The sequence below is a fragment of the Athalia rosae genome, chromosome 1 (assembly GCF_917208135.1).
Source record: "Athalia rosae chromosome 1, iyAthRosa1.1, whole genome shotgun sequence".
In the NCBI taxonomy this organism is placed as follows: Eukaryota; Metazoa; Arthropoda; class Insecta; order Hymenoptera; family Athaliidae; genus Athalia; species Athalia rosae.
In genome coordinates, this window is record NC_064026.1 from 16,641,780 (window position 1) to 16,669,077 (window position 27,298).

General features: G+C 43.7%; 1 protein-coding gene and 1 long non-coding RNA gene across 38 annotated transcripts in view; one reads left to right on the forward strand and one right to left on the reverse strand.

Annotated features, from left to right (window-relative positions):
* Positions 1 to 27,298, reverse strand: part of LOC105689010 (basement membrane-specific heparan sulfate proteoglycan core protein) — a 99,744-nt gene that overhangs the window by 59,603 nt on the left and 12,843 nt on the right. For 36 of the 37 annotated variants that reach the window (XR_007277476.1, XR_007277490.1, XM_048652287.1 and 33 more), the window contains exons 2-9: positions 5,943 to 6,117; positions 5,639 to 5,832; positions 5,421 to 5,556; positions 5,158 to 5,326; positions 4,871 to 5,034; positions 4,415 to 4,597; positions 3,211 to 3,618; positions 2,291 to 2,410 (exon numbers count right to left, since the gene is read on the reverse strand). Coding sequence is in view for 35 of the 37 variants with exons in the window: in XM_048652287.1 (XP_048508244.1) it covers positions 2,291 to 2,410; positions 3,211 to 3,618; positions 4,415 to 4,597; positions 4,871 to 5,034; positions 5,158 to 5,326; positions 5,421 to 5,556; positions 5,639 to 5,832; positions 5,943 to 6,117 (1,549 nt within the window). In the remaining 2 variants the exon portion in view is untranslated. The remainder of the gene's footprint in view (positions 1 to 2,290; positions 2,411 to 3,210; positions 3,619 to 4,414; positions 4,598 to 4,870; positions 5,035 to 5,157; positions 5,327 to 5,420; positions 5,557 to 5,638; positions 5,833 to 5,942; positions 6,118 to 27,298) is intronic. The other variant, XM_048652231.1, reaches the window with a different exon arrangement.
* On the forward strand, positions 24,505 to 26,880 carry LOC125500264. The gene is made up of 2 exons (XR_007277542.1): positions 24,505 to 25,643; positions 25,723 to 26,880. It is a non-coding gene; the product is annotated as an uncharacterized LOC125500264 (long non-coding RNA).

Below are 27,298 nucleotides of genomic sequence, written 5' to 3' on the forward strand. Positions count from 1 at the left end.
ATGATATTTCGCAATTTAAATTATGAATCACCGCGATTCCGCTCCAAAGTTTTTCTTCCCTTCCATTCACTTTTTTGGCTTTGTCCGTAATGATGCCCATAAGAAGAACAAAGAAATACAAAAAAAAAAAAAAAAAAAACCCCCCGCAGACCGAAATCATTTTTCATACGACAATAATATCTGTACGATATACGTAAGTTTTTCACATATTTTTACATGTGGAATAAATATGAGAAATTCTCGACTCGCGTGTATTCGGTGTACGTTAGGGTAGGTCGGAGAGACCGCCACGGTACAGAAAAATTATCGTAATACGGGAAAAAAATTATAGAAAAAATGAAGCGCCTGATAATACGATGAGAAAACAACGAATGTGAAGATAACAACTTGAGGAATTTCTTTTTTCATCTGAAATAATTTTCTTCGATTGCAAGGATCCCAGTCCACGTGGGACACTCTCCCCCCCTTTGTCGTTTCTTTCCCATCCCTGAGTAATGTTTCAAGTCTGAGGAAGTGACGTTTGTCGTGGCGGTGCCTAGCGTGCTGAGAAATATCACCCTCTCTTTCGTTCCGATTCTGTCTCCTTTTGTCGCTACGTCGCGATTCTCCCGCCCTCGACCCCGCCGCCGTAACTCGTAAACCTCATAATTGTCCTCATCCAAAGTATTGCGGAGGGGGCGGAGGGAAGAAAGGTTCCGCAGCGAAAGCTGGCGGTTCTCCTATTACTCATACGCGGATTATGGAGGGGGAGGAAAAGTAAAGAGGGGCGAACGAAGGGGCACGGGGGGAAAGGGGTAAATACTTGAATATTGATTGAGCATCATGCAGGTTGAAACTATGATCGGGCAACCAGCCGTTGGGGGTGCGTGTCCGTTAGTATTTATAGCCGTGGAATTGTAGTCAAAGAAAAAGAACGAATGTTATATAGATACTATGTATACAGGTATGTAAAGAGGAATAAGATAGACGGCGAAGAAGACAAGTATGAGCATCCCTCCTTTCTTTGCTATACTGCAGAATACGGAACGCCAAATGAGCTGGCAGGCAATCGTATAATTTGATTTATATAATGACTAGCAGACGGGTCACGCGGGTCGATCATAACTATTAAATATAGCGCGGGTTTTTACTATAGATCACGGAAGCGTTGACAGAAAGGAGAAGGGATCTTTTTTGAAAAACTGTGATAATCGCGTACGCGAAGAGTGATGGGGGTGGAGAATTTTCTTTTTTCCTAAAAGGTTGATGTCCAATCGGATCTGATTGAGAGCGAAGGTGAGTCCACAAATAATGCGCACGAAGGATACGATCCGGATGTCGGGGTAAAAATTTTTGCCGCCAAAATCGGCAAAAAATCTCAGTTATAAAATATAGGGGTGTGAATGGAACGAAAAAAAAAAGACCGTTTCAAGGAAACGGAAATGGCAATGACGGCGGAAAGTTTGCTACGGAAATCGCGCCACAAACTAGAGCCCCTCCCGGAACAGGTCGATTCCGGGCTGTTGACTAGCCGATGATCCTTCAGACCATCACCGACCAAAAAAGAGCGTAGTCTGCTTTTGAATATTCAAGAGATCGCCCTCGTTGCATAGTTTTACGTGACCTTTCTCTTTTTAATCGAGGAGAATATGGAGCAAGTCGACGCTTGAAATTTTTTCTAAATACGCACACATACAACGCTGTTAATTTCGTCGAACTGAAGACGAATATTTTCATTATATTTATTTTCATTTTTATAACGAAAAAACCAGAGTCTATTGACCATTGAACAAATTGAATTTTCCGTATTATCGAGAGACTGAGGAAATCGAAGCTAGAGATTTAGAAAAAAAAAAACCTACAGCGGTATTGACTGTTGTTTTCAGATATTCAGAAAATTCGGTCGGTATAATTTCTGTATTGTTCTTTCATAATTACAGAGTCGATCGTTATTGCGAGAAATGACTTTCTATGATCACTTTATTTCCGCTCCGTTTTCCATAATTCGATTAGTAGGCTCGTCTTTGCTCGTCTCTACCGTAGCAATACATGTACCCTATACTCATATGATGTCGGTGGTATCGGTAAGGAGGATATCTTCAGTTTACTTCGGCATTCACCGCGACGTCGGTAAAATCTTTCCCGACAATCCGACGTGTTACTTACCCATAAAAAAGGTCGAACGAACCGACACAGACCTCTTTTTTTATCGGCGCGAAAGACGCGCGAAACGAATGTATCATTTAAAATTGAAAATCTGGCGAGTACGAACGACGAATTTTTTTTTCAAAAGAAAAGTGGAAAAACTCACGTGGTGGTTCGGGGCAGTCGTGCTCGTCGCTACCGTCTGTACAATCTGGGATGAAATTACACTTCTGGTTGTTGTTGATGCATCTTGAGACGTCGCAGGGGAATTCATCGGGTTCGCAAACTGTGAAAATTCCAAAATAGCAGGTGAACGAAAGAAGATTCGAAATACTGCGCGAGTACCTCGCAGTTGTCTCAAACGGTACCTACTTCATCGCCTGCGTTCAATTCTCATTACAGAAGAGATTTGAACTCTGGGCGATGAATTTGTTTCATGTTCAGAATACCCCGCACTTGAACAAGGTCGAAGTGTTTTCGGTTCACGTTAATTTGTTATTCCTTACGCCTAATTTTTAGTAACACGTATCCAAATTAACGACATCCTCTGACAGTGAACAGGCCATTTGCAAATTTTCATTTTTTTAATCATATAAATCAAAACCAATTTACTGGAGAATGTCGGCTGATTTATCCTCATCCCGTTTTATAAAAGCCTTAGATACTGTAGGGGATATTTAATATTGTTAAAAAGCGAATCAACCGTGACACCATATCATTCCCTATCGCTCAACTTTCATCGTACCTGATCCAAGAAGAATGCTGCAATTTGCAGCGATCGATCCCCACTGCCTCAAAGCAATATATTGGACAACAATTGTATTACTTCAAAAGACCATAGACATTAGCACAATAGAAGAAAACATGCGAGAAAATGAAAAACGAAATGACAAAAAAAAAAAAAAAACTACAAAAGCGTGTTAGATTTCAACAATTGCAGCAGAATGTATGATACGAGAAATGGTGAGAGACAAATGTGTAACAGTTGTAAATTCAAACGATTTTTTTTTGTTTTTGTTTTTGTTTTAATATGTATTAGTTCTGCAGGCTTCTTTAAACCACTCTGCGTTGCGTTCCCTTTAGTACCTTGTGGAGGACAATTCTCTTCGTCGCTGCCGTCATCGCAGTCCTGAATCCCATCGCACTTCTGAACAACCGCAAGACATTGACTTCCATCTCTACAAACGAAGGAGGTGTCACCTCTGCATCTCGGTTGATCGGTCCCATAGTTATCATAATCGTCGGGTGCTTCAGTTTCCGTGGTATAGCTGGGGATCACAGGTGAAACTGGTTCTTCGTACTCATTTCCCTGACCGATTCTAGGTTCGTTCGGATATCTGTCGAACTCAATATCCCGCCCGACCGGGCCATATTCTTCATACGGAGGGCGCGGGGTTAGAGTATTTCCCGACGGATATTCGTTGTAAGTTCTTGGAGATGATGATTCCGAAACGCGCGTAGATCTCCAAGTAGTAGTTCCCCAAGTAGTCGGCTCTGGAGGTTACGGTTGGGTCATTTTATAGATCGTTTGACGATACATGTGGTTTGGCGAGGACAAAAAAAAATAAGTAGGCTAAGATGAAGAAAGTATGCGGAGGTGAACAAGTTCGGTTACGTGAGTATAAGAAGTTCCAAATTCAAACGTAGGAAAGAACGGATGGACAGAGAGAAGATGGAAAGTGTCTTTTTTGGTTTACTTGTTGGTGGGGGGAGTAGACACAAAAATGTACAGTTACACGTAACGTTGATAATGCTCGACGTGTAGTATAAATAGTGATTCGGACTAATTGTAAAAGCAAAGAAATCTACTGTACTCATTAGTACGAGAGGCTGCAGCACCTATACATGTTTGGTTTATCTATTTTTTGTGCTACGCGTGCGTGCAGTTCGTAAGATTTTCATGCGTGCAGAAAAAGTATAATAGATATGTACATCTATATTTATATGTATAGGTAACTACATATATACATATATATCTATATAGTCACACGTGACAGTGTGATATTTACAAAATGTCTCGTAACCCATCGACCGTTTATTCACATTGTACGAAGGAAGAAAAAAAAAAACAAAAGAAAAATCATTGTTATCGAAAGAAAATTTCGAAAGTTGAAATATTTGATAGTACGTTACGCCGAATTATTGAACTGTTTAGAGTCACAGACATACAAGTCAGCTATAATATCCCGAAATTGACGAATTTATAAATGATATCCCTCGACGTAAATACCTGCTGAATATCAGGTGAACGAGAAAAAAAAAGAACCGCCTGAAGTAAATAATTCCTTACCTGCTGGGATCGTTGTGACTTCCGGTGATGTAGTGGGTGGTAGTTCATCTGGTGAACAATTAGCTTCGTCCGAACGATCCGGACACTGGTTCCAACCGTCGCATCTTGCACTGAGAGGCACGCACATCGAGTCGGTGCGACATTCGAATTCCGTAACATAATCGCATAGCGTCGCAGATCGGTCTGACGGATAGATCGTTCACAGATCGGGTGGTATTGAAATGAAAAAATAAGTGCAAAACCATATGAATAAACGGTAGCATCTATGGATCTCACCGATCTACATCATACCAAGAATCAGTCTAAACATCCTACCCAATCCGTGCGAACAATTTGTAAAATAAATTTCGTGCTTCATTCATGAATTCTTACCGATTCGTATCAAGTTGGGGTGGATTCGGTCTGTTCAATTCAAGAAATATTGGTGTACGAGAAATGAGACGAGGGAAAACTCACCTTTCATTATTCTAAATACTAAGTTTTCAGGCGTTGCTTGAATATCACCCAGACGGTGAAGCGCCAGTTGATTCTCGAGGATGGCACGGTGTTTCGGCTCGTCCGATCGTTCCGATTCAATGTCGACGGAGACGCGCGTCGCGAGCGGGTCAGAACTAATTGGTCTGTAAATCGAAAACGAGAATCATCGATGAACTCCGGAGATACAGAGTGAGGAAAAAGGGTAGAAAAAACAAAAAAAAAACAAAAAAAAAGAAATGGCGATCGACCGATTCGAAAGCACTCACTGGTAGTGGAGAATATTGGAGTAGGCCTGCGACTTCGGATGTTTTTCTGCGTACAGACGATTGATCGCGGTGGTCACCTGCCTACTCAGTTCCTTAAACTCGTCAGAGTCGCGGTCGACGTAATCGACCCTGAAGGGCTCGTTGATGGTGAAATCGGCGCGGTAGACGTCTGTGACGAGAAAAACGAATTTCAATTGAATGATGATTTAGCTTTTACGCGGACACAGCTTAAACGATGTCTAAGTCTGTACGTTTCTACGTACAAGCCAAACGTCCGAATGTCGGTTTCGTCTGTATCCAGAATTTCTCATCAGGTGGTTCGAAAGCACTTCCTTCGGCATCTCCGGATCCTGCCAAATCCTCGTCATCACCGACACCGGCGTCTACGGAGTTCGGGTGCTGAACAAACGTTAAATATTTTCACCTCAGATTCATCGCCATTATCGGAAAGATCTCGACGTGGTTTCAAGTTTTCACCTACCTCTGAGACGAGATCTTCGCCACTCTCGCGAGTTTTTCTCTCCAACGACGTTGTAGGAATATCAGCATTATTGTTTTCTGCATTATCGTAGTAGTCGTCCGTTTGCTGTTGATCACCTACGTCACTGTCGGGTTTATCGAGATCATCGTAGCGTTGATCTTCGTCTCGTCCCTCTCGCCGGTCATCGGGCGGTGCTGAAAAAAAAGGTGAATCAAAGATGATAATCACGGCGATAATGAAAGTGATTCGATAGATTTCATTGTTTGTAACCTAGACGAATCGCTGATCAGAAATTCTCGCTTACGTGAGGGTCGCGGGTAAGATTCGGTAGTGGTTTCTTTGTTCTCCGATGGGGTATCCCAAAAATCGAAAAATCCTCTTTTGATCCTATGAAACAGCGAAGACTTCTCTTGGGTTTCGATCAGAGGTACGACTTCGCCTTCGCTTTTCTGTTCCGCATCGAATACCAGGTCATCGTTCTGAAATCAGAAATGAACACCCTCTCAGATATTTTTCACTCTCTGAGCCTCTCTGAAAAAGGGCTGAAAAATAGAAGAGGAAAAGGAGGAGGATTCCTTGGTTTTCGACGGGCGAAACAAAAGTGCCATAACCCCGATAAAGAGAGATGAATAATAAAAGTGATTCGGGGACGGGGTTCCCCCTTCCGTCGGCCATACGTGGCAAGCGATCGTGCAACACCAGAGGCCACAGCGTCGTCGACGTGTCTATTCGATGTTTGCCGCGTATCATCGAGTGCTCGCACGCGTACCTCGTAAACTACCAATTCCAAACTAAATACGCGATATAAATTCAGGATCAGAATCGAGAGTCCTTCCTCGCCCATCTACACCGGTTTTTCCCTTCTCTCTTTCTCCCTCGGTCGCCCCCCCCCCCCCGCCTTCTCTCCGCCATACTTCATATCCACCCACGTTGTACATCGCGTTTATTATTCGCTATACGGTCCTCCTCAAATCGTTGCCGCAAAAGATCCGACCAGGTTCTTCGAAGCCGACGTTCGCGAGGTCACTGACGTTCCGTACGACCCGATCTCCAGGTGCAGCAGGCTCTAAATAACCGACACCTATGTACTTTCATAGCACGAAATTCAAATGGCCATTTCAAAATAACCGCACGTTTTTCTACGAGCGAAGCGCAGATTCTCATCACAGAATAAAAACACGAAAGTCATGTATCTCTCGGCTCTCCGCGTCATACCCGTAAGCTGTGACTCCGAGGTATAGTATAACTTTGCCAGTATCTAACGAAAAAACAAAGATCGGACGAAATATCCGTGCGCTTTTATATACCGTCAGAGTTTAGTCGCGATGTTGGAAGAGAATCGGGTATTTGGGTTGCGCTTTTGCCTCGTGGGAGGGAAAGGGTATACATATATACAGAGTATCGTCGGAATACGAGCACGTAGTTGTCCGAAAAAGATCGTAGACCGGACTTAGCGGGAAAATCCTTTGCAAAACTCTTCCGGAATAACCAAGTTCTCGTCTCGAGTCAAGAAGAGTCGAGAGTCGAGCGAGTCGGGACAATGTGCAGCAGTTTTATCTACCCGCTCCGCCACCGCTCTACACTTACGAAGAAGCGGCAAAAAAAAAACGCTGAAAAACCGAAGAAACGGGATTTTCAAAATGGCGTCGCCAGTACATGGTACTTGCACGTATTCTAATCTCTGTTCGGCCCATCGAATTTAGAAGGGAGTTTCGACGGTAACCGATGCGACGTTTGCCGTCGGTTCTTCATCTGTAATAAATTCGCCTCCGTCTTACACTTCCGTCAAACATTTCACTTGAAACACTTTAAAACAGGAACACACCCGGTACGACTGGCCTATAATTACAATGAGTATTCCGAGTAAAATGATTCATGGACACACAACGCTACGTTTGATAGTATGAAATGCTGCGTCAAAATGGAGAAAAATATGTGATATCGTAACATAAAACACTATACATTACGAGTAAGTGATCATACCAATTGCATACATGGCAGCATAAAAATAAACCGCAGTATACGCACGTTTTATCTTTAGGCAAATAAAATTATCGTTAGCTATTATCGTGTACACTACGTTCGCGGTAATCGTATTGCTTTTGTTTCGGGAATCTACAGGAATCTTGAGACGCGTATGGCAAACGGGATGAAATCCAATGAAAAAAGAGAAAAAAAAAAGAGAAAAAAAATGCGAAAAAAGAAACATTTGTAATTCACAGAGAATAAAACAACGGCCGTAACCCGCAAGCGTTTACGTTGCGGCTTCGCTAACCGCGAGAAAACGGGTCACATCGCATGCACGAGGTTTTATTAATTTTCATCCCGAGTCAGCTGATATCCTTTAGTCTTTCGCTTAAGAACCGGCCCGCAGACGAAACCGCGCGCTATTGCATCCTTGCCGCCGCAATCTCCGGACGGCATGCTTATACGCATATAGATTTGTATATAATATACCATTTCATATAGGTATGGGCCATTCCACGTGAACCGGATCAGTCACCTCTCAGATATTTTTTTAATTTGGCATGTCGATTGTCCATGGGGAGTTAGATTTTTGTGCCAAAGGATTTTTGAATTAGTGCAAATTTCGATTTATTATAAACAATCGAAAAATTGAGAGGCGGTTTCTTTAAAAAATCATAACTTCGTCAAAAATGATGTTAGATTTAATTTTTTTTTTTAAATTTACGCGGATGAGGCTATAGATTTATGAAAAAAATAAATGGTGCCGAAAAAGTTTATTTATCATTTGTTTATTTGACAATGAATTTTTAAATGATTTTTAAAACACTGATGGATAGCACCGAAAAATTTAAAAAAAATGCTGACATATACTTTGAACTATACTACAGCCTGTGAATTAATTTCAGAGATGCGTTCGGCTTTGTTTTCGAGTAAAAAATCATCGAAGTTGGCGGCGCGCATAAATTCGAGCTCGTCGACGCCTATGCGCGTGATGACGCGCGTCGAGCGACAGAGACCCTATCTACTCTCTACGGACGCTACTTGGTGTACGCTCGACCGCGGTATTCACGAGTCATTTTCGCGATGATAGACACCGTTGAAAAATCTGGAAAAAATTCCATAGCTTCCCCATAACACGGCAAAGCCATAGAGTAAGTTTCAGAGATGTGTTATTTCTCGTTTTCGAGATATAGGGACGCATATGGCACTCCGCGCGCGCTACTTGGACATATTAAGCCACAATAATATCTCGAAAACAAGAAATAACACATCTCTGGAAATTACTCTATGGCTTTGCCGTGTTATGGGGAAGCTATAGAATTTTTTCCAGATTTTTTAACGGTGTCGATCATCGCCAAAATGACTCGTGAATTCCGCCGCCGAGTGTCTACCCAGTAGCGAGCATGGAAAGTCCCAATGCGTCCGGATATCTCGAAAACGAGAAATAACACATCTCTGGAACTTACTCTATCGCTTTGCCGTGTTATGGGGAAGCTATGGAATTTTTTTCAGATTTTTAAACGGTGTCGATCATCGCGAGAATGACTCGTGAATTCCGCCGCCGAGTGTCTACCAAGTAGCGAGCGCGGAGTCCCAATGCGTCCGGATATCTCGAAAACGAGAAATAACACATCTCTGGAACTTACTCTATGGCTTTGCCGTGTTATGGGGAAGCTATGGAATTTTTTCCAGATTTTTTAACGGTGTCTATCATCGCGAAAATGACTCGTGAATTCCGCCGCCGAGTGTCTACCAAGTAGCGAGCATGGAAAGTCCCAATGCGTCCGGATATCTCGAAAACGAGAAATAACACATCTCTGGAACTTACTCTATGGCTTTGCCGTGTTATGGGGAAGCTATGGAATTTTTTCCAGATTTTTTAACGGTGTCTATCATCGCGAAAATGACTCGTGAATTCCGCCGCCGAGTGTCTACCAAGTAGCGAGCATGGAAAGTCCCAATGCGTCCGGATATCTCGAAAACGAGAAATAACACATCTCTGGAAATTACTCTATGGCTTTGCCGTGTTATGGGGAAGCTATGGAATTTTTTCCAGATTTTTTAACGGTGTCGATCATCGCGAAAATGACTCGTGAATTCCGCCGCCGAGTGTCTACCAAGTAGCGAGCGCGGAGTCCCAATGCGTCCGGATATCTCGAAAACGAGAAATAACACATCTCTGGAACTTACTCTATGGCTTTGCCGTGTTATGGGGAAGCTATGGAATTTTTTCCAGATTTTTTAACGGTGTCTATCATCGCGAAAATGACTCGTGAATTCCGCCGCCGAGTGTCTACCAAGTAGCGAGCATGGAAAGTCCCAATGCGTCCGGATATCTCGAAAACGAGAAATAACACATCTCTGGAACTTACTCTATGGCTTTGCCGTGTTATGGGGAAGCTATGGAATTTTTTCCAGATTTTTTAACGGTGTCTATCATCGCGAAAATGACTCGTGAATTCCGCCGCCGAGTGTCTACCAAGTAGCGAGCATGGAAAGTCCCAATGCGTCCGGATATCTCGAAAACGAGAAATAACACATCTCTGGAAATTACTCTATGGCTTTGCCGTGTTATGGGGAAGCTATGGAATTTTTTCCAGATTTTTTAACGGTGTCGATCATCGCGAAAATGACTCGTGAATTCCGCCGCCGAGTGTCTACCAAGTAGCGAGCATGGAAAGTCCCAATGCGTCCGGATATCTCGAAAACGAGAAATAACACATCTCTGGAAATTACTCTATCGCTTTGCCGTGTTATGGGGAAGCTATGGAATTTTTTTCAGATTTTTAAACGGTGTCGATCATCGCGAAAATGACTCGTGAATTCCGCCGCCGAGTGTCTACCAAGTAGCGAGCGCGGAGTCCCAATGCGTCCGGATATCTCGAAAACGAGAAATAACACATCTCTGGAAATTACTCTATCGCTTTGCCGTGTTATGGGGAAGCTATGGAATTTTTTTCAGATTTTTAAACGGTGTCGATCATCGCGAAAATGACTCGTGAATTCCGCCGCCGAGTGTCTACCAAGTAGCGAGCGCGGAGTCCCAATGCGTCCGGATATCTCGAAAACGAGAAATAACACATCTCTGAAACTTACTCTATGGCTTTGCCGTGTTATGGGGAAGCTATGGAATTTTTTCCAGATTTTTCAACGGTGTCTATCATCGCGAAAATGACTCGTGAATACCGCGGTCGAGCGTACACCAAGTAGCGTCCGTAGAGAGTAGATAGGGTCTCTGTCGCTCGACGCGCGTCATCACGCGCATAGGCGTCGACGAGCTCGAATTTATGCGCGCCGCCAACTTCGATGATTTTTTACTCGAAAACAAAGCCGAACGCATCTCTGAAATTAATTCACAGGCTGTAGTATAGTTCAAAGTATATGTCAGCATTTTTTTTAAATTTTTCGGTGCTATCCATCAGTGTTTTAAAAATCATTTAAAAATTCATTGTCAAATAAACAAATGATAAATAAACTTTTTCGGCACCATTTATTTTTTTCATAAATCTATAGCCTCATCCGCGTAAATTTAAAAAAAAAAATTAAATCTAACATCATTTTTGACGAAGTTATGATTTTTTAAAGAAACCGCCTCTCAATTTTTCGATTGTTTATAATAAATCGAAATTTGCACTAATTCAAAAATCCTTTGGCACAAAAATCTAACTCCCCATGGACAATCGACATGCCAAATTAAAAAAATATCTGAGAGGTGACTGATCCGGTTCACGTGGAATGGCCCGTATACGGCGTCCGCTATTACTCACAACCGGGCAAAGAATGCCTAAAGTGGACGATGGCGCGCCGTGTTTGATTATGTGCGTCCTGCACTTTATATTACACGTAAACGTAATGATCTTTTTCATGCACACGCGTGAGACGTTGATGAATAAAGTCTCGAACCGTACGAGGCGACTCGCTTCAAGTGAAACGTTCTCGTATGTACGTACAGGTAATTAAACCACTTCTGTGAAAAATGTTCAAGTCAGGGATTTTGATTTTTTGTTTTAATTTCTTTTAAAAAGTTCATCGCTGTTCGTCGACTACGGATAAAAATGGCCGAAACTTTCGAAGACAAGCTAGAAAAAAAAAAAAAAAAAAAAAAAAAAAGGACCGCGATAATGGAGGGGAAAAAAAAAAAAAACTAGCTTTACGTGAAACTCATTTGTTATAAAGTTATTTTGTATAATAGCGGAGTGTGCGATGAGGCGTCTCTCAGAGCACGCCTGGAATTTAAATGTCACGCTTATAGGTAGCTGCAGATAAAACATGTACACTAGGAAGCTTGCGGTAATTGTTGGCGTCTCAGGTCTAAAGTCAGAGCTTTAACTTCTCAGTTTATTGTAGAAAAATAAAAAATAACTGGGGCGTCAAGTTTCGGGCGCGCTTGCGCGGAATTTCGGCCAACCGATCATCGTCGAGCTGCGAGGCTGCGAGCGATTCCGCAAAAACTCGGTCAGGTTTAAATAAAAAAAAAAAAAAAAAGAAAGGAAGAGAAAAGAGGAACGTGCGAAGATAATTTAAGATTTGATCTAAAATTGTGGAACGTGGTTTACACGTTGCGCGCAACTCTTGCAGAATTACGTTATTATTACGATATACGATACGCTTTTCTCTTCGCTTTCGATGTGGAGAGTGGAGAAAATTTTTTTTTTTTTTTTTTTTTATTTTTTTTCTTCCACTTTTATTGCACCGAAAATGTAAAGTCACACGTGAAATATCGGGGTGATTTCGCAAGTAGCCTGTTTTTAGTGGAGGATAGGAGGGAGCGTTTCGTGGATATGTTTACGTACGCATGTAATTATGAATTTCTACATCTTTGACCGACGGGAATAATTGGAGCTTGCAAAGTAGAGGTCAAGCGCGAAGATACGCTTGTGTTATCAACACGCGGCGCGTTAACCGCGCTAAATAGTTTAACCGAAAGGCATCGCGCGTTATAAGACGCGGAGTCGCGGCCCTAATTGGCGCCGAGAACCGCGATTACTGAAACCAGAGGTCGACATCATCCGTTGACCGTTGCTCGTCACCGCAGATTAAAAGCGAAGATATTTCACGTTCCAATTATACAATACAGGGAATTATTTGAAATCGGTAATCTCGAAGGCGTTCCAATTTCCACGATCGCGATCCAGCCGAGATTTTCTCATACGTTTCCCTTTCCACCCAAATGCGTTTCCGGAACCCCGAGAGATTAATTGTCACTTTTAATTATTCGACCCGGTGAACGAATATTCTCGGACTCGGGGCTCATTTTCTTCTCACGAGATGCTTACAGCCCGGCGAGTAGAAGACAAAAGATCTAAAAATCCGAAATTCCGGTATAAATCTCCGCAGAGAAAAATACCTGTGAGAATATCGTGAGTCCCGGCGAGTGGCAGGTGAAGTTTAAAGGTCTTCGGTATGAGTCGGAGATGGCGGTGAGGTATGTATGAGGAAAAATCCCCAATTTAACGGACTCCTCGAGGGCGTCAACTTAACGAAAATATACGTCGGTCGGTCGGACGTGCGGCGAGTTCCGAGGGAAGTAGTCGGTACAGGTATAGGAGGTGTGGGTGTCGGAGGTGCTTCGGCGAAGGTGGCGGCCGATCGTCGCTTTTGTCTTAAGCCGTGGTATATTAATGCGAAGAACATGTTACAAGAGCGGGGGGACCGGGGGATGGGTGGGGGGCGTAAAGGGGGCGTGAGTCGAACCGCGGAATACTAAAGAGTTGCGCCGAATATCCAGCGAGGAAGACCTCGTTTAACCGCGCCTTTGCATTTTAACAGGTTTGTCCCGCGAACAACGATCACGCGAGTCGAACTATTGCCTCATCCTCCGCACTCCGTAATCATTCTCGTACGGACTTTGCCACTTTCAAGCCAAAAACCCCGCGAAAAATATTCCCTCCCATCTCTCTCGACGTTCGCCGCTACGCCTACACCGACGCGAAAAGTGCGAAAAAATGTGTCCCCCGTCGTTACGGTTCGTCCGGCGATATCTTATATGAAATTTTTCTATCGTTCCAGTGGACGGTGGTCAAATATAATCCTGAGAAAATCTCGTCCGTTGTGTAACCGTCTCGAGTCGTCGTCCGCCAAATTGCGGAAACCGGGGGTCGGTGATGGCTTCCTATTTTTCTGACTCTGGAGATAGCCACCCAGAACACCATAGAGAGAGAGAGAGAGAGAACAAAAAAACTCGAATCCAATAAATGAGCATGGAAAAAAATGGTCCCGTACCGTTAATGCAAACGATGGTTATCGTTTTTTCAAAAAGTGACAGAAAAATTTTCTCCCCAAGAGAAACGTAATATTCCTCGTTGACGAGATCATCGTGGAGAATACGGAAGGGGAGATATGGTATACCGGTAAGGGGGTTCTAGGAATACTAATTTTTTGTCTTGCGAGAAAAATTTCGTCGTTCGCTGTAAAATTGCTCGCTCGCACCCCTTTAAGCTTCCATTTTTATGTTTCTTATTTTTTCAATCACTCCATCTTCTTTACATTTTACGTCCATCAGTCACGAAGTGCTGAGGTAAAAACGGTGACATGTTAAGGAATACTTTAGAAATCTCCCAGTCGAATTACGGGGATGATGATGACGATCGTGTAACCTGAAACGGTATACAAATATATATAAAGTGCTGCCACCGTTCGCGGACTCAACAGATCACAAAACTCACTTATCACCTCATCCCCGAGCCTGCTTATAACCTCCCCTCGCACACACCGGTACATATACGCGTCACGTCGAGTTAGCCGCGGTATCAAGACTGGGGGAGAAACTAACCCCGGGGGAAAACTTGTCCACAGCGTTGCTCCTCCGGGAGCATTTCAGCGAACCCTAAACGCCGCCCGTTTAAGTACGCGTAAAACAGCCGTTATACAAAGGACCGTGTTGTGCTCAGCGTATAATGAAAATTAGACTCGTCGTCATTGGATCGTCCAGATTTTTGTAATTTTCGAAAGTGCGTCGGCGAGGCGTGGATACGTTAAAATCCTCTTGGCATTAGCATCGATCTGTGCGACGAGGACGATTTATCTCATATATTCAGAAGCCACCTCAGCCGCGCTCCGTAGCCCAGAGGCGTCTCCGTCACCGCGATCCATTAGAGAAAAATATGTCGGAGGACGTCTGCGTGGCCTCCGGCAATCCGGTGGTCCAATAAAAATATACATCAACGATAAAACAAAGATTATATAAAAAACAAAAAAACAAGAACAAAAAAAAAAAATAATAATGATAATAATTCAGGCGCAGGACCAGCGGGAAATCCACGCCGTATACAATATATCGGCGACTCCGTGTTTTTTTTTTTTTTTTTTTTGTTTTTTTCTCACTCGAAGTAGGTAACGGTATTAGCAACCCTTCGTCGAGGAAGGTAGAGGGGAAAAAAGCGTGAGTTTCTCAAAATCAAAAATATTTTTTTTTTGCTCGTCTCCATTTTATTTCGGCCCGCTTACTTTGATATTCGCATTCAAGCGCACGCGTCTCGCGGATCCTTTCCTCCCTCCCGTACGGAGACTGTTCTCCCCGTTCACCGAAATTACCCAGGGGTTGCTATCTATAATTTATGACGTTTACCCGAAATATACACACGCATCGGTGTTACATCGGGAAATGATTCGTGTCGTGCGTCCCGATCAGTCGGTGGAGTTGGTCGCGGTTTTCCGATATCTGTCAATCTTACTCGTCGTAATAATAATTATAATTCGGTTTCACGCGAGAGTGCAGGCGACGAATTCGTTGTTTAAGATTCAACGGACTCGCTCAGCGACGGTCAACAAGATCAGCGTTACATGTCACGTAATTTATATCTATTTAAAAAGCGTTGCTAATACATTTTTATTGTCTCAGTGGCCTTTGGCAGCTCGGTAATAAATCTTTGGATTTCAGATTCGGGACTCGATGTGACGTCGTTGTTTTCTAAGTTTTACACGTAATACACTTTACCAACGGGCTGCAGCGATCGTCCGTCGAGCCTGGTTATATTCGTGATTTAATTTTAATCGTGACAACCTTAGACTCGGATCGTATTCCCCCGGAATTTCTCTTCAATCTTTCGCTCGCTGTTTTCCCGCGCTCGAAAATTTTCTAACGAAAACAAAGAAAAAAAAAAAAGAAAAAAAAAAAAATGGAATCGGAAAATCCGATTTCCGGACGCTCGCTGTGATACGATGAGAAAATTTCATCGAGTTACAGGCGGTGCATACGGCGAGTTGGTCGGATGAGCGACGTAGGCTTTTTCCGTACGTACGATGCGTAGAGTAACGTGAGAGACTCCGGAGCGCGGTTGGAGACGAGATGAGAGGAGGTCGTTTCGTAGATTAGAAAGCATCGGGAGGAATGCCGCGGACACGCACATTATTCAAGGTTCCGAGGACCCGACGTCGCGCTCTCCTCGCGGTTATCCCCGTACTTTTCGCGCGCTTCTTCCGATCAGTTTTTCGCTCGCATCGATTCATCTGCTCTCTAATTCTTATCCGCAGCGCTTCGCGATCGACCTCCGAGTAACGAAAGCAGTCGAGTATACAAGAAAAAAGAGATGCGCCTAGTTCGGAGGTGGTAAATTTGCGTCACTCGAAACGCGGATTATCCGTGCACGCGAATCGGGGCGAACGATCGCGATGAACGTTGATAAGTTGTGAGAAAGAAAGAAAGAAAAAAAAAAAAAATTATTCGAAAAATGGCCGCATATCAGCGCGGGATGAAACGGATATCTGGGTCGCAGACGCTGCAGTCCGTAGTACACGCGGCGTAAAATGTGTATCGGTAATTTATTTCACGTCGAATATGAGCGTCGTGTGAAATCGTTCGGTATTCACGTCTCTAATTAATCAGTTCCATTGATAGAACAGAGTCGAATCGGTGCTATCGACGTACTCGTATCGGTGTTCCCCGTAGCGCGAACATGTGCAGTGCGGAAAAACGGCGACACGGCATCGTTCGAAAGTTGTATTAAACGAAGGGAATAAAATGACAAAAAAAAAGTGCAAAGTAGAACGTTGCAAATCTTTTTGCACAGTTTTTACCAAAGGTTTCATAAATTCTATTCAATTATGACGCGTCAGGAGCGAAAAACGTGCGATTTATAACTTGATACTATACACGCGGGTTTCGCATTTATACACGGCAGCTATTCCGACGACGGAAATTCCGCGAATTAGACCGATCTTTTTTTATTCAGTTATTTCTGTTTCTCGTTTTCTTTCATCACTTTTTTCAATTTCTACATTCATTTTTACTCGGTTCGTACGGAGAACCGGAAGGTCGGAATATTCATTCGATTCGCACTTCAATGTAGGTACGTACGTACCTATACTATCTCGCTAAGCCCAACGCGTTGCTGGTACGTAAGCGATGCACTCGCATACACACGTACGTACGTACGTAAAAGCGTATAACCGTGGGAGCGTTTATAATATTTCAACACGCCGGCGCATTATTCGTCACACGTAACACGTTCGTGTGAGTACGTGGGTGTGTATTATCGCGTCGAGTAAGTCGCGCCGAACGGTTGAAGAAACAAAAATGAAGAAGAAGCGAGAGGAGAAGAAGAGAGAACAAAAAAGAAACAACGCTCCCTTCCTGCCCTCCTCTGCACACCCTCGTCGTATTTGGAATGCAACCCCGATGCTCGTTTGCGGATTTTTATACAAACTTTTGACGAGGTGAGCGAAGGTGCGGCGGAAACTGTACGTTGCGGGGGTGTAGGAGGTATTTATTGCGGAAGCTATTTCCCCGATGCTCCGTACAAACAAAATCGAGATGTTTTTACAACTCTTTTCTCTCTGCGGGCGTAGAGATTTTTTTTTTCACGCACGGCGTTACGCGGCTGAAGGGAGGTGGAGATCGCGTCTGCGAAGATAATTAAGAGCGAAAGAAAGTCAACGCGTGAAGCAGACCGTGCGAGCTAGTGGATCGTCATCGATTTCGATGCGGGGAAATATGATGTTACCGAAAAACGTGATTGAAAAAAACCTTTGAAATTGCGTTGATTTCTACTGGGGTGATAATTGACGTTGAAGAATTTGAAATTAGAATATATCCGCACCCTTTACCGATGTTATCGTAAATTGAATTGATTCGATCGAGTAAAAAACGTCGCTGATGTTCTCACAGTTTAGATTTCGAGAGGTCGGGATTTGTTTTTTTTTTTTCTTTGGTTTTCGTTTTCTTATTTCTTCGAGTTATAACGCCTGCCGAGGAGATAAGCATACAACCTGTACAGAGTGGGTTGAGAAAAGTGTGAACAGTCCAAATTTGCATGAAAATTTACATCAGAATACAAACCACTGAAAGGTGATACTTTTAAAACGAAGGACGCTCGAACGTGTCTCCATATAATATCGCGATTCAGACAAGAGGAGCTCACGTCACGTCACATTCGTACGTTGAAAATCGGACAAAAGTATATCACGGTACGAACGAGGGAGACGTTAAATACGAATGAATAATAGCAAGAAATAGAACAGACGAAATGTCACCTATCGCTTGTCTGTAAGACTGCTTGGAAACTAGCGCCGTTTTCGCCCTTTATCCTTCGATCGCTACGCGACTCGTGAATCCGAGTCAAAAGGATTCCTCGAGTCTCCTTTCGTGGAATGTAGCAGCATAAAGAAAATCATTCGCGCTCTCGTCGTTGGACGGAAATTGAACTACGACGACGATAAAATTCGAGAATCGCTAAAAATCATCGAGAACCATCGGCGAAATTACGTGCAGGGTGCCGTTCGCCGAGCGGCGACAAGTGCGGCGTGCGCGCCGCACCAAGTTGGGTCGAGACGACCTACCCTGATATCAGAGAATGTCAGACAATAGACTATTTAGGGGTGGTTGTTGATGGGGTGGTTCAGCTGTAAGCTCCCCTCTTGGGTATAGCGCGGCATCGCTACCCAACCACGTGACTTTGGACGGTGAGAAGAGAGCGACGGAGAGAGAGAGAGAGAGAGAGAGAGAGGGAGAGAGAAATGGAAGAGGAGAGAAGGGACGGCTTGAAGAGTGCTTTCGAGGTTACGCGAAGACGCGAAACACCCGCGCGTCTCCCTTTGCTTTTTCCCTTCCCTCCGCGGTTCCCTTCCTCGCTCCGTAGCCGCCGCGTGTACCCACCCTCGTATGTAACGTTGCGAATCGTGTCGTCGCATGTGGCGTTCTTTTTATAGTCTCTCGTTCTCCGTCGTGTGGTATAAGTTCTCGAGTGGAGTCATAAGAGCATTATTTACCTGTTAACACGCGCGGCAAAGACGAAGGGGATTTTTTCTTCGCCACCCCCCGTCGCCGCCCTCTACTCTTCGCCTAATTCCTTATATTCTTCTTCCTTTTCCAGTCAACTTTAATCCCATGCAGCTGCAATGGGGTTGTCTCACACGTGGCGGAGAGAATGCAACGAGCAGCGGTAGCGGTATTAAGCCTCCCCCTTTCTCACCAAATATACTATAGCATAATCGCGATGCAAGCTCTAAAAGTTAGAATAGGCACCGCTCGTCGTCGAGGCTTCAAAGAGGAAAGCGAAAAAAAAGGAAAAACTCGCGTCCTCGATTCAATTCCACCCGCCACCGCGGTCCTCCTCTGGATTCTCCCGCATGAAAGACGAAATTATACGCGTAGGCGGGAGAATCTGATAAAAGCCCACGTGTCATAGGTGTGACAATTGCGCACAAAAAACACCTGATTATTCATGGATGTACGCCGTCGTCGGAAATTCAACTGCGGCCTAAGTGTATTTCATCGGTACGGCGATGCGGGGGGGGGGGGGGGGGGGGCAGTGATTTCGAATTATCGCCTAATCCTTGAATTAATTTTATTTCGTTTTACAAATTGAAATGGACATTGAATATAAAATAAATAATTTATACTTTTTTTTATTTACCTCGCGTACACTTCATCTCGGATGATCAAACAACGGGGCACCGTGTGAATGTTTATTGAATGTATTTGGATATTTGTTAGAAAAAAACTTGACCGTGAAATTTTCGCGCGCATCCGCGCTTCCTTGCTCTTCTGTTAGTTCATTATTTTTTCCTCTCCAGCCCATATCCGTAATTGCGTACGCGCCTATCCTCCGTGCGGATTCGCGCGTGGGAAAATGGGCGAACGAAAGCCCGGAAGCTACGAGAGAAATTTTAATTCATTTAATAGGGTGAACGCGAACCTCACGTGTGCGACCGCGATACGAATTATGCATGCGAACAAACGGGGAAAAACTCGCAACAGGTCGTCGCGATCAATTCGCTCGTTTCGCATTCGATGGACAAGTCGAGAGGTTAAATTTTGTTTTCTAATATCAGCGATTATTGCCGATCGTATATTCGATGATACGCACGCACGTGTGTGCGCGTACGGTACGCACGGTAATTACAATCTTGGCTCGACGACGCGCGGGGATTATCCGAAATCGATCGATTCCAGAACTGTGTAGTTCCCGGCTTTAAACGAAGCAAATCCAGCGTTAGGCAGTTTCGGGTTTCCAATTATCATTAAATAATTATTGAGTGTATCTCAGTGCTCTGGTTACGTAGCGGAGTAACGATAGCCCCGATCCGGCGCATATCTTCTACGTAGAAAATTATATTTCCAAGAGTAATTAACGCGTGTAACGGTCCCGGGCCTATCGAGCATCAGGGAGAATCCTAGAGTGCGAGAAGCGAATTTCGCCTTCGTAAAATACAGCAGCAGCCGAAAGAAATCGGTTGCAAAGAAATCGAATCAGTAATCGATCGTTCGTCGCACGGTAGTCAGAGGCGCTTTGTGTAACGTGAAACTCGTCGATTCAGAAATTTAACACTTTCAAACACTTTCGATTTCTCATCTCTTCCCTCGTCTCGCGGCGCTTACGCTCGGGGTGTGCGAAGACAAAAAAAAAAAAAAAAATTTAAAATCAAAATTCCGATCCGGAAAAGAATTTTTCGATACCTCTACCTTCGTATAGCCTATAATACTTGTCCTCGGCGAACGAAAGATTTCGTTTTTCTTTTTTTCCTTTTTTTTTTTTTCGTTTCTAATCGTCAATAACTGTTACAGCTGTAATAAAACCGAGTAATGAATAGTTTAGACATTGAATCCCTCGTTCCTCACGTTCGTTTTTTGTCGATACCATTAGATATGAGATGGGTGGGCGATGGGACGTGTGTATATACGTATACACGTATACACTCGTACTGTACGAGGCTTTGTTTGTGGAAGAATATATCTTACGTCAGCTTGGGAGCCAATGACATCAGCGTGGCCTGACTGTCGCACACCAGTGCCGATGCGACGACGTTACGGATGATACGGCGACGGCTATACGGCGACGGCTACGGCGATCGCACTAACGCACAAATATTTAAATTATCGGTCGCAAGAAGACGAAGCGCGTGCGACGCCGAGCAAATGCCGGCGTTGCTGCAACGCAACTCGAATACCGTACCGTTTCTCTTAAACTCCCCCCTTTGTATTCATCGAGCGTGGTCGCGAGCGACGAAGAAGAATATTGTACTCGATCGGTTGAAACTTCACGCCGCACAACTCGGGGTATGATTCGAGAGAGAAAAAAAAAAAAAAAAAAAAGGAAAATCGGTCGCGCCGCGGCGGTCAGAAGATCGATCACGACGAGGGTAATGAGAGAAAAACCGGGTCCGGCTACTACGCTTCGAAAATTCGAAGTAGGAAAATTGTCGCCCTACGAGGTTTTGCGTGTCGTGGTGTTTTACGCAATACCCCGGCGGTTTTTTTTTTTTTATTTTCCTTTTGCAAAGTAATACGCTACGTCGGCGAGCAGCCAGCTGCAGCGGTTCGTACGTACGTACGTACATCGTCCGCACATACTCCGCCTAACAATAAACTTCTCGCGACCGAAGTTTCCGGAGCTTTGTACAACTGTTTGAAATTTTTCCTTTATTTTTTGTTTTTGTTTTTGTTTTTTCGTTTTCATTTTTTCGTTCAAACGACCACGGCAGTAGGTCACAACGTCAGACTCCGTGATGTACGGTACACGGGGATGAATATTACAATATACCGATGACTGCACTTTTCATTTCGGTGATCGTCGTTCCGATGTTCGTGCCGAAATGAGATATCGATGGAAAGGGAAAAAAATAATTCGGAGCCTTCGGTGATTTGAATGTGACTTCGGAAGTTAATCCACGTTGTTTATCACACTTGTACATACGCGCTGCGCGGGTATACCTATATGTACAGCTACAGAGCCGTGAGCCGAAGGAGGCACGCGTGATATTTGATGCCGAGAGATCGTCGCTAATGAATGGTCAAACACATATCGCGCGAGTGACGTACACGACTCGAATCTTTTCACACGTTGACTTTTTTTTTTTTTCGCTCTTATTACGCCACGCTGCAGTTCGCAATTGCGATAAAACTTTTCCCGGACATTCGCGTTAAGCAGGTATTGAAAATCGCTCCGCGTGATTTCCATTAGAAATCCTCTCATCTCGAGCGAATTAATAATCCCTAACGACGTTTCGATCGATCGATCGATCGGCCACCGCGTGCATCCTCCGTTTCCTTCTCTCGTCCCATACGGTTATGCCCAAGAAGTACAAAGATCAGAGATGAATGTGAACACAAAAAAACAAAAAAAACGACAAATTAGAAAAAAGACGAATGGTTAAAGCGTTCGTACGTGTCCGTTCAGATTATGAATAGTAGTTATACCTATAGTGGTGCGAAGGGATCTGAATCGCTGTCCATTACCATACGTAAAGATAAATCACGAGGAGGTCGCCGTAGATGGTCAGGTTTTGCATGAGCTTCGGGTATACGAGTCGTATATAGTTACGAAACGTTCGGTTATTCTCTTACGCACGTATACGAGTCTTGCTTTCTCTAAAGCAAACAACAAAACGAACGCCCTTAATTTTTAAGCCGATTCAAGGCTCGATCTTCGTTGTCTTTTTTTAATCCTTTTTTTTTTTTCCGCTCAACCGCTGTACCATCCTCGGACCTGCGGTCTTGTTCTTTTTTCTCCATATGCGACGCGACGGATCATCCGCGAAAAGTGAAATAAGATTCCAAAGGAGAGAAAAAAAGAACGAAGCAAATTTGTGCGTCATATTGAGATCGTCGTGCGGCAAGATCGTTGAATAATTGTTGAAACATTTTTCAAAAACGTTCAGGGCTCTGATTCTACCGGCGCATTATTGTACAGTTAGTAATAGTATAGACGAATAGCGTGTATAGAAAAGCTGAAATTCGATGGTGTGTGGGCCGGTCTTGCGATAATAATTAACTATACGCGACCGTATAGCCGTGTAATATAGCCGCGACGATCAAGATTACGGTCGCTGACTATGGGACGATAATCGTGGTCGGACATTATGCTGCCTCGAGTGGTATCGCCGACACTTCGAATCAAATGATACACTTATATCTATCCATGCTTATATCCATATCCGCGAACGCCAACTGTCTATCTGTATCGACGTCGTATGCGTTCTTCCTGGTATTTCAGCGTCGGCGGCGATTCGGCTGGTTTTTCGCGTAACCCCGCGATCGAGCGGGGAAAGAATGTCGACGAATTATGCGCCGCTTTTCCGCGAGACGAATGCCGCGGATGTGAAATGGCAAGTAGAAGTGGGGAATACGAAGGCCCAGTTATTCCTCGAAGTCGAATATTTCCGTCCGATGCGCGAAATGAGGCTAAGCAGAGCGGAGTGACAGAAGGGGAGGCTCCGAGACGGGCGTTCCCTCGGAACTTATTGTTAGTACGATAAATGTTTATTTACGTATCGGCCAACTCGACGCTAATTTCAGATGAGAAAAGGAGGAACGAACCACCAACTGAAACCTGCACCGGCGCGGCGTTTCGTTCGTGATACAATCGCGACAAATAGATCGACTGAATCACGCCAATTTTACAGTAGATTTATATTAGCTATTTATTGACAATCAAAAAAGTGGGACAACGAACCCGAAAGCTCGCGACCTGATTAAATAATTCCCGCCATCGCCATAGACTACCCGGCGCGACGACGCGGATCGTCCGATCTAAGAAGATCTCGGAACCGCGAGCTGCAGCCTCGCCGAATCACCGTGACAACTGAAATGTTCTCTCATCTTATGAAAATTCGAAGTGGATTCAACTAAAAAGTATTTTTTGCTCCGCGAACCACACTCCTCATGTACACCTACGGTGATAATTTTCGAGCAGGAATTTTCATTGATCGAGATAAGAAATGAAGGACAGCGGATGAAGGAGATAATGGAATTCATTATCACTATCATTATCATTATCATAAGCTACGAAAGTGATATTATCGAGAGACCTCGAAAATTTCCGTAGACTACGGGTATCGTAGTCAAGAAACTCGCAGTGTTTCGGATGTTTGCGGCAGGAGAAGAATCGCGACAAACAAAAAAAAAAACAAAACACTTTGCACCGTTAAAATGCCCGGAGAACCTGTTCACGGAATTTCAGCTGAACTTGATTTATTTTTCATTCCATTACGTTGCATCTGGTTTCGTTTGAGCCCCCGGTGAAAGCCGCATGTGGGAAAAAATCGACACCGGTGACCCCTCGTGTTTGGTAAACAGAAACCCTCCACGATGTGTATTTCGAATGCGTCGCGCCCTACGGTGTCCATGCAGATTTTCGTGAACGCTTCAAAGAAAGAAAGAAAAAAAAAAAGAAAAAAAAGAAAAAAACCTGCAGCTATTACATGGTACAAATTATAAACTATACTCATAATATCGTCTCCTCGGGCTCACGGAGTTTAAAACGCAGTGACATCATCGCAGTAAGTTTCGTTTCGCCTCGCCTCGCCTCGCCCCGGCTTGACTTGACTCGAGTTGACTCGAGTTCGCTTATACGTAGTGTATAGCGTATGTAACATGTATAGCGGCACGCCTCGCGCGACGCGACGGGTTTTGTCGTTTATATGTTCAGAATCGCAAATATATGAACCACAAGTAACAGCAGCAGCAGCAGCAGCAGCATCAAAAGCAGCAGCAACGTTGCCAGTTGCCACCTCGCCCATTGACTCATCTTCTTCTTTCTTTTTGTTTTCAACATTTTTTTCATTCGTGTATCTCTCCGCCGCTCTCCTAAATTTTTTTAACAAATCTACGGAAATACCGACTGCGGAAAAATTGAAGGGTACAGTTACAACACTGGAACGATATAAAATACGTCTTTTTAAAATAAACGTTTCAGCCCGATCGCCCACGCGGAGATAGAAGTGGGGGTTAATGGAGAAGAAAAAAAAAAAGAAAGAAAAAAAAAGAAACAAATATCAATCGTCGATACGAGCGTAAATCATGAGGATAAATTATCGGGCACATGTGTGCGTGAAACTTGTCGAGTTTTCCCCTTTCATTTTTCGGACGGTATCTGTACGAAAGCAAAAAGAGATCAAAGAAGAATCTGATACGTGTGAGCGTTGTCGTACCGAGTCGCGTCGCGTTTTTTAGTGGCCGAAATCGATCCGATATATATATATAAATCCTTGGTCACGACCGTGATTGAGAGGTATTTGTTATCTCGGACCGGCGGACTACGCTTTTACAATTAAAACAACGCGTGCGTCGAATCGAGTCGTGAAATTGTCGCGTTAGTATTCTGTCCCCCTCGCGCGTTCAAACCTGTGTATATCGATACGGGTCGTACAAGTTTCGCTCCCCCGTGATGGAAAAAACAAAAAACACAAAAAAAAAAAAAAAAAAAAAAAACGGAATAAAAACAAGCGAGAATCGAAGAAGAAAAGAAAATCAGAAACGCGGACGAAAGATAGAAAGAGTGACGGCGCAGTCTGTGGAAATTACAGCTGTACGTATTAATACGGCGTGAAGTTGTACGTTTTACAGATATACACATAGGGTGTACCGGAAAAAACGTATGGAGTATGGAATGATCCGAGAGAAAAATTTTCCCCGAGGGAGAAGGATGTTGATTTTTAGGAATGCAATATTTTTTGGATCTCCATAAGTGGACTGTAAGCGTTTTTTGGATGAAAGAAAAAAAAATAAATAAATAATGAGAGTCGGATGACTCCGGGGGAGGCTTCAATTCGGATTTACTCTAACCCGAGGGTTGCCTGTTTCTCGATTCTCGCCCACCCGGTACGTGCGTTTAAGAGTACCTCTACGTATAGAGCGTATTCGTGAAATACCTGTTACACTATATACTTCCTCGTTTCAGCCTTGACATCCTGATATCTCTCCAATAAGTGTGGTACATTATTATACCAGAATCAGGATTTCTGCATGGGAATGAGGAAATCGCGCGGGCTAGACACTGTGTCGCGGTATAATAGACGATAATTTAATTATACCGGGGATAGTATCATACCAGTTTATTCTAAGAATAGAATACATCTCTCTCTCTCTCTCTCTCTCGAGATGTATTTATACGCGATGTACTCGTGTAACGCGTACATCTGTAGGTGTGCGGTACACGAGGCACGTTTATTATTTAATACGTAATTCGCGATGGTAATGACCCGCTTGCATCATTGTACCGCACTGCACTTTATGAATAAAAATCCCGCCAACTCTGCTCCACTCGCTACTCTGTGAAGAATCACCGGATTCCTTACGTCTCAATCGACGAGATTCGGACGAGAAAATGAAAGCGAGCGAACGGGAAAAAAAAAAAAAAAAAACTCATGGAAAAATTATCTCGTACGAGCCGCGGTGCGTCTTCCGTCACACGAATGCGATCGTCGTATACGATATTATGTGGATTAGCTCAGGTTTTTTACGTACATTAACCTTTAAATATTGTAACTACGTATGTGCGGGACGCCAGAATTTTATCTACGTGTGTCAACAGAAATCCACCGTCACGATAAGAATCGAACGTAGCGCGTGGCTGTTTTTAACCCATACCCACTTTATTCGTACAACGTATGAGCAGCCGGTGTTTTTTATTCCGCCCTTTTATCCTTTTCGTTGAAATTTTTCCAAATTCTTCTTCACTCGACTGTTTACCAAATACGAGACGTGGGGAGAGAATCATTGTCGAAAAATGATCCGGTTGTAACGTGCGCGGAGAGAATCGTCGAACGGCCTCTCCGACCCCAATCGCCAAACGATTCAAAATTCAACGCTCCAATGAAATAATACGTTGTAAGAAGTTTGTAGGTAATAGACGAAAATAGATTCGCTTTTTTATTTGCCTCGCGAACGACCGATGCGATGAGCTTGGCGATAATTTTCGCGTTGCCTTCATAGGAGGCTACACGATATTAACATACAATACGCGCACGTGGAAAAAAATGAAAAGCAAAAAAAAAAAAAAAAAAAACCATTTGAAAAAAAAAAGAAGAAAAAAAAAGGCGGGCGATCAGAGGAAAAATTACACAAGCGCGACGGGCGTGCGGTACGCTCCGATTCTTCGCGGTTGGAGTGAAACGGATAGGAGAGAACGATTCGTTGAAGAAAAAAAAGAAAAATTGTAAACTAGAAAGAAAAAACAGAGAATAGAGAAAAAAGCAAGACGCGAAGACGACTCCTTTCGTCAAGTCCGTCGTCGAGAAAGATTCACTTCAGTTACGTTCGTTGTATGGTTAGGTCTGCGTTTAGCTACCGCAGCATATCAAAAGATAGATACTCACAGTTCGTCCGTGGCGTCTACGGAAATACGAAAATATAATATACCAGAACAGACGAGAACTTGCGTTTATAAGATATAACGGTCGGTTAAAGTTTTGATCGTTTGGACACGTTTTACCACGTACGCATATTCGGCGGCAGAGATTAATTATAATTTTATA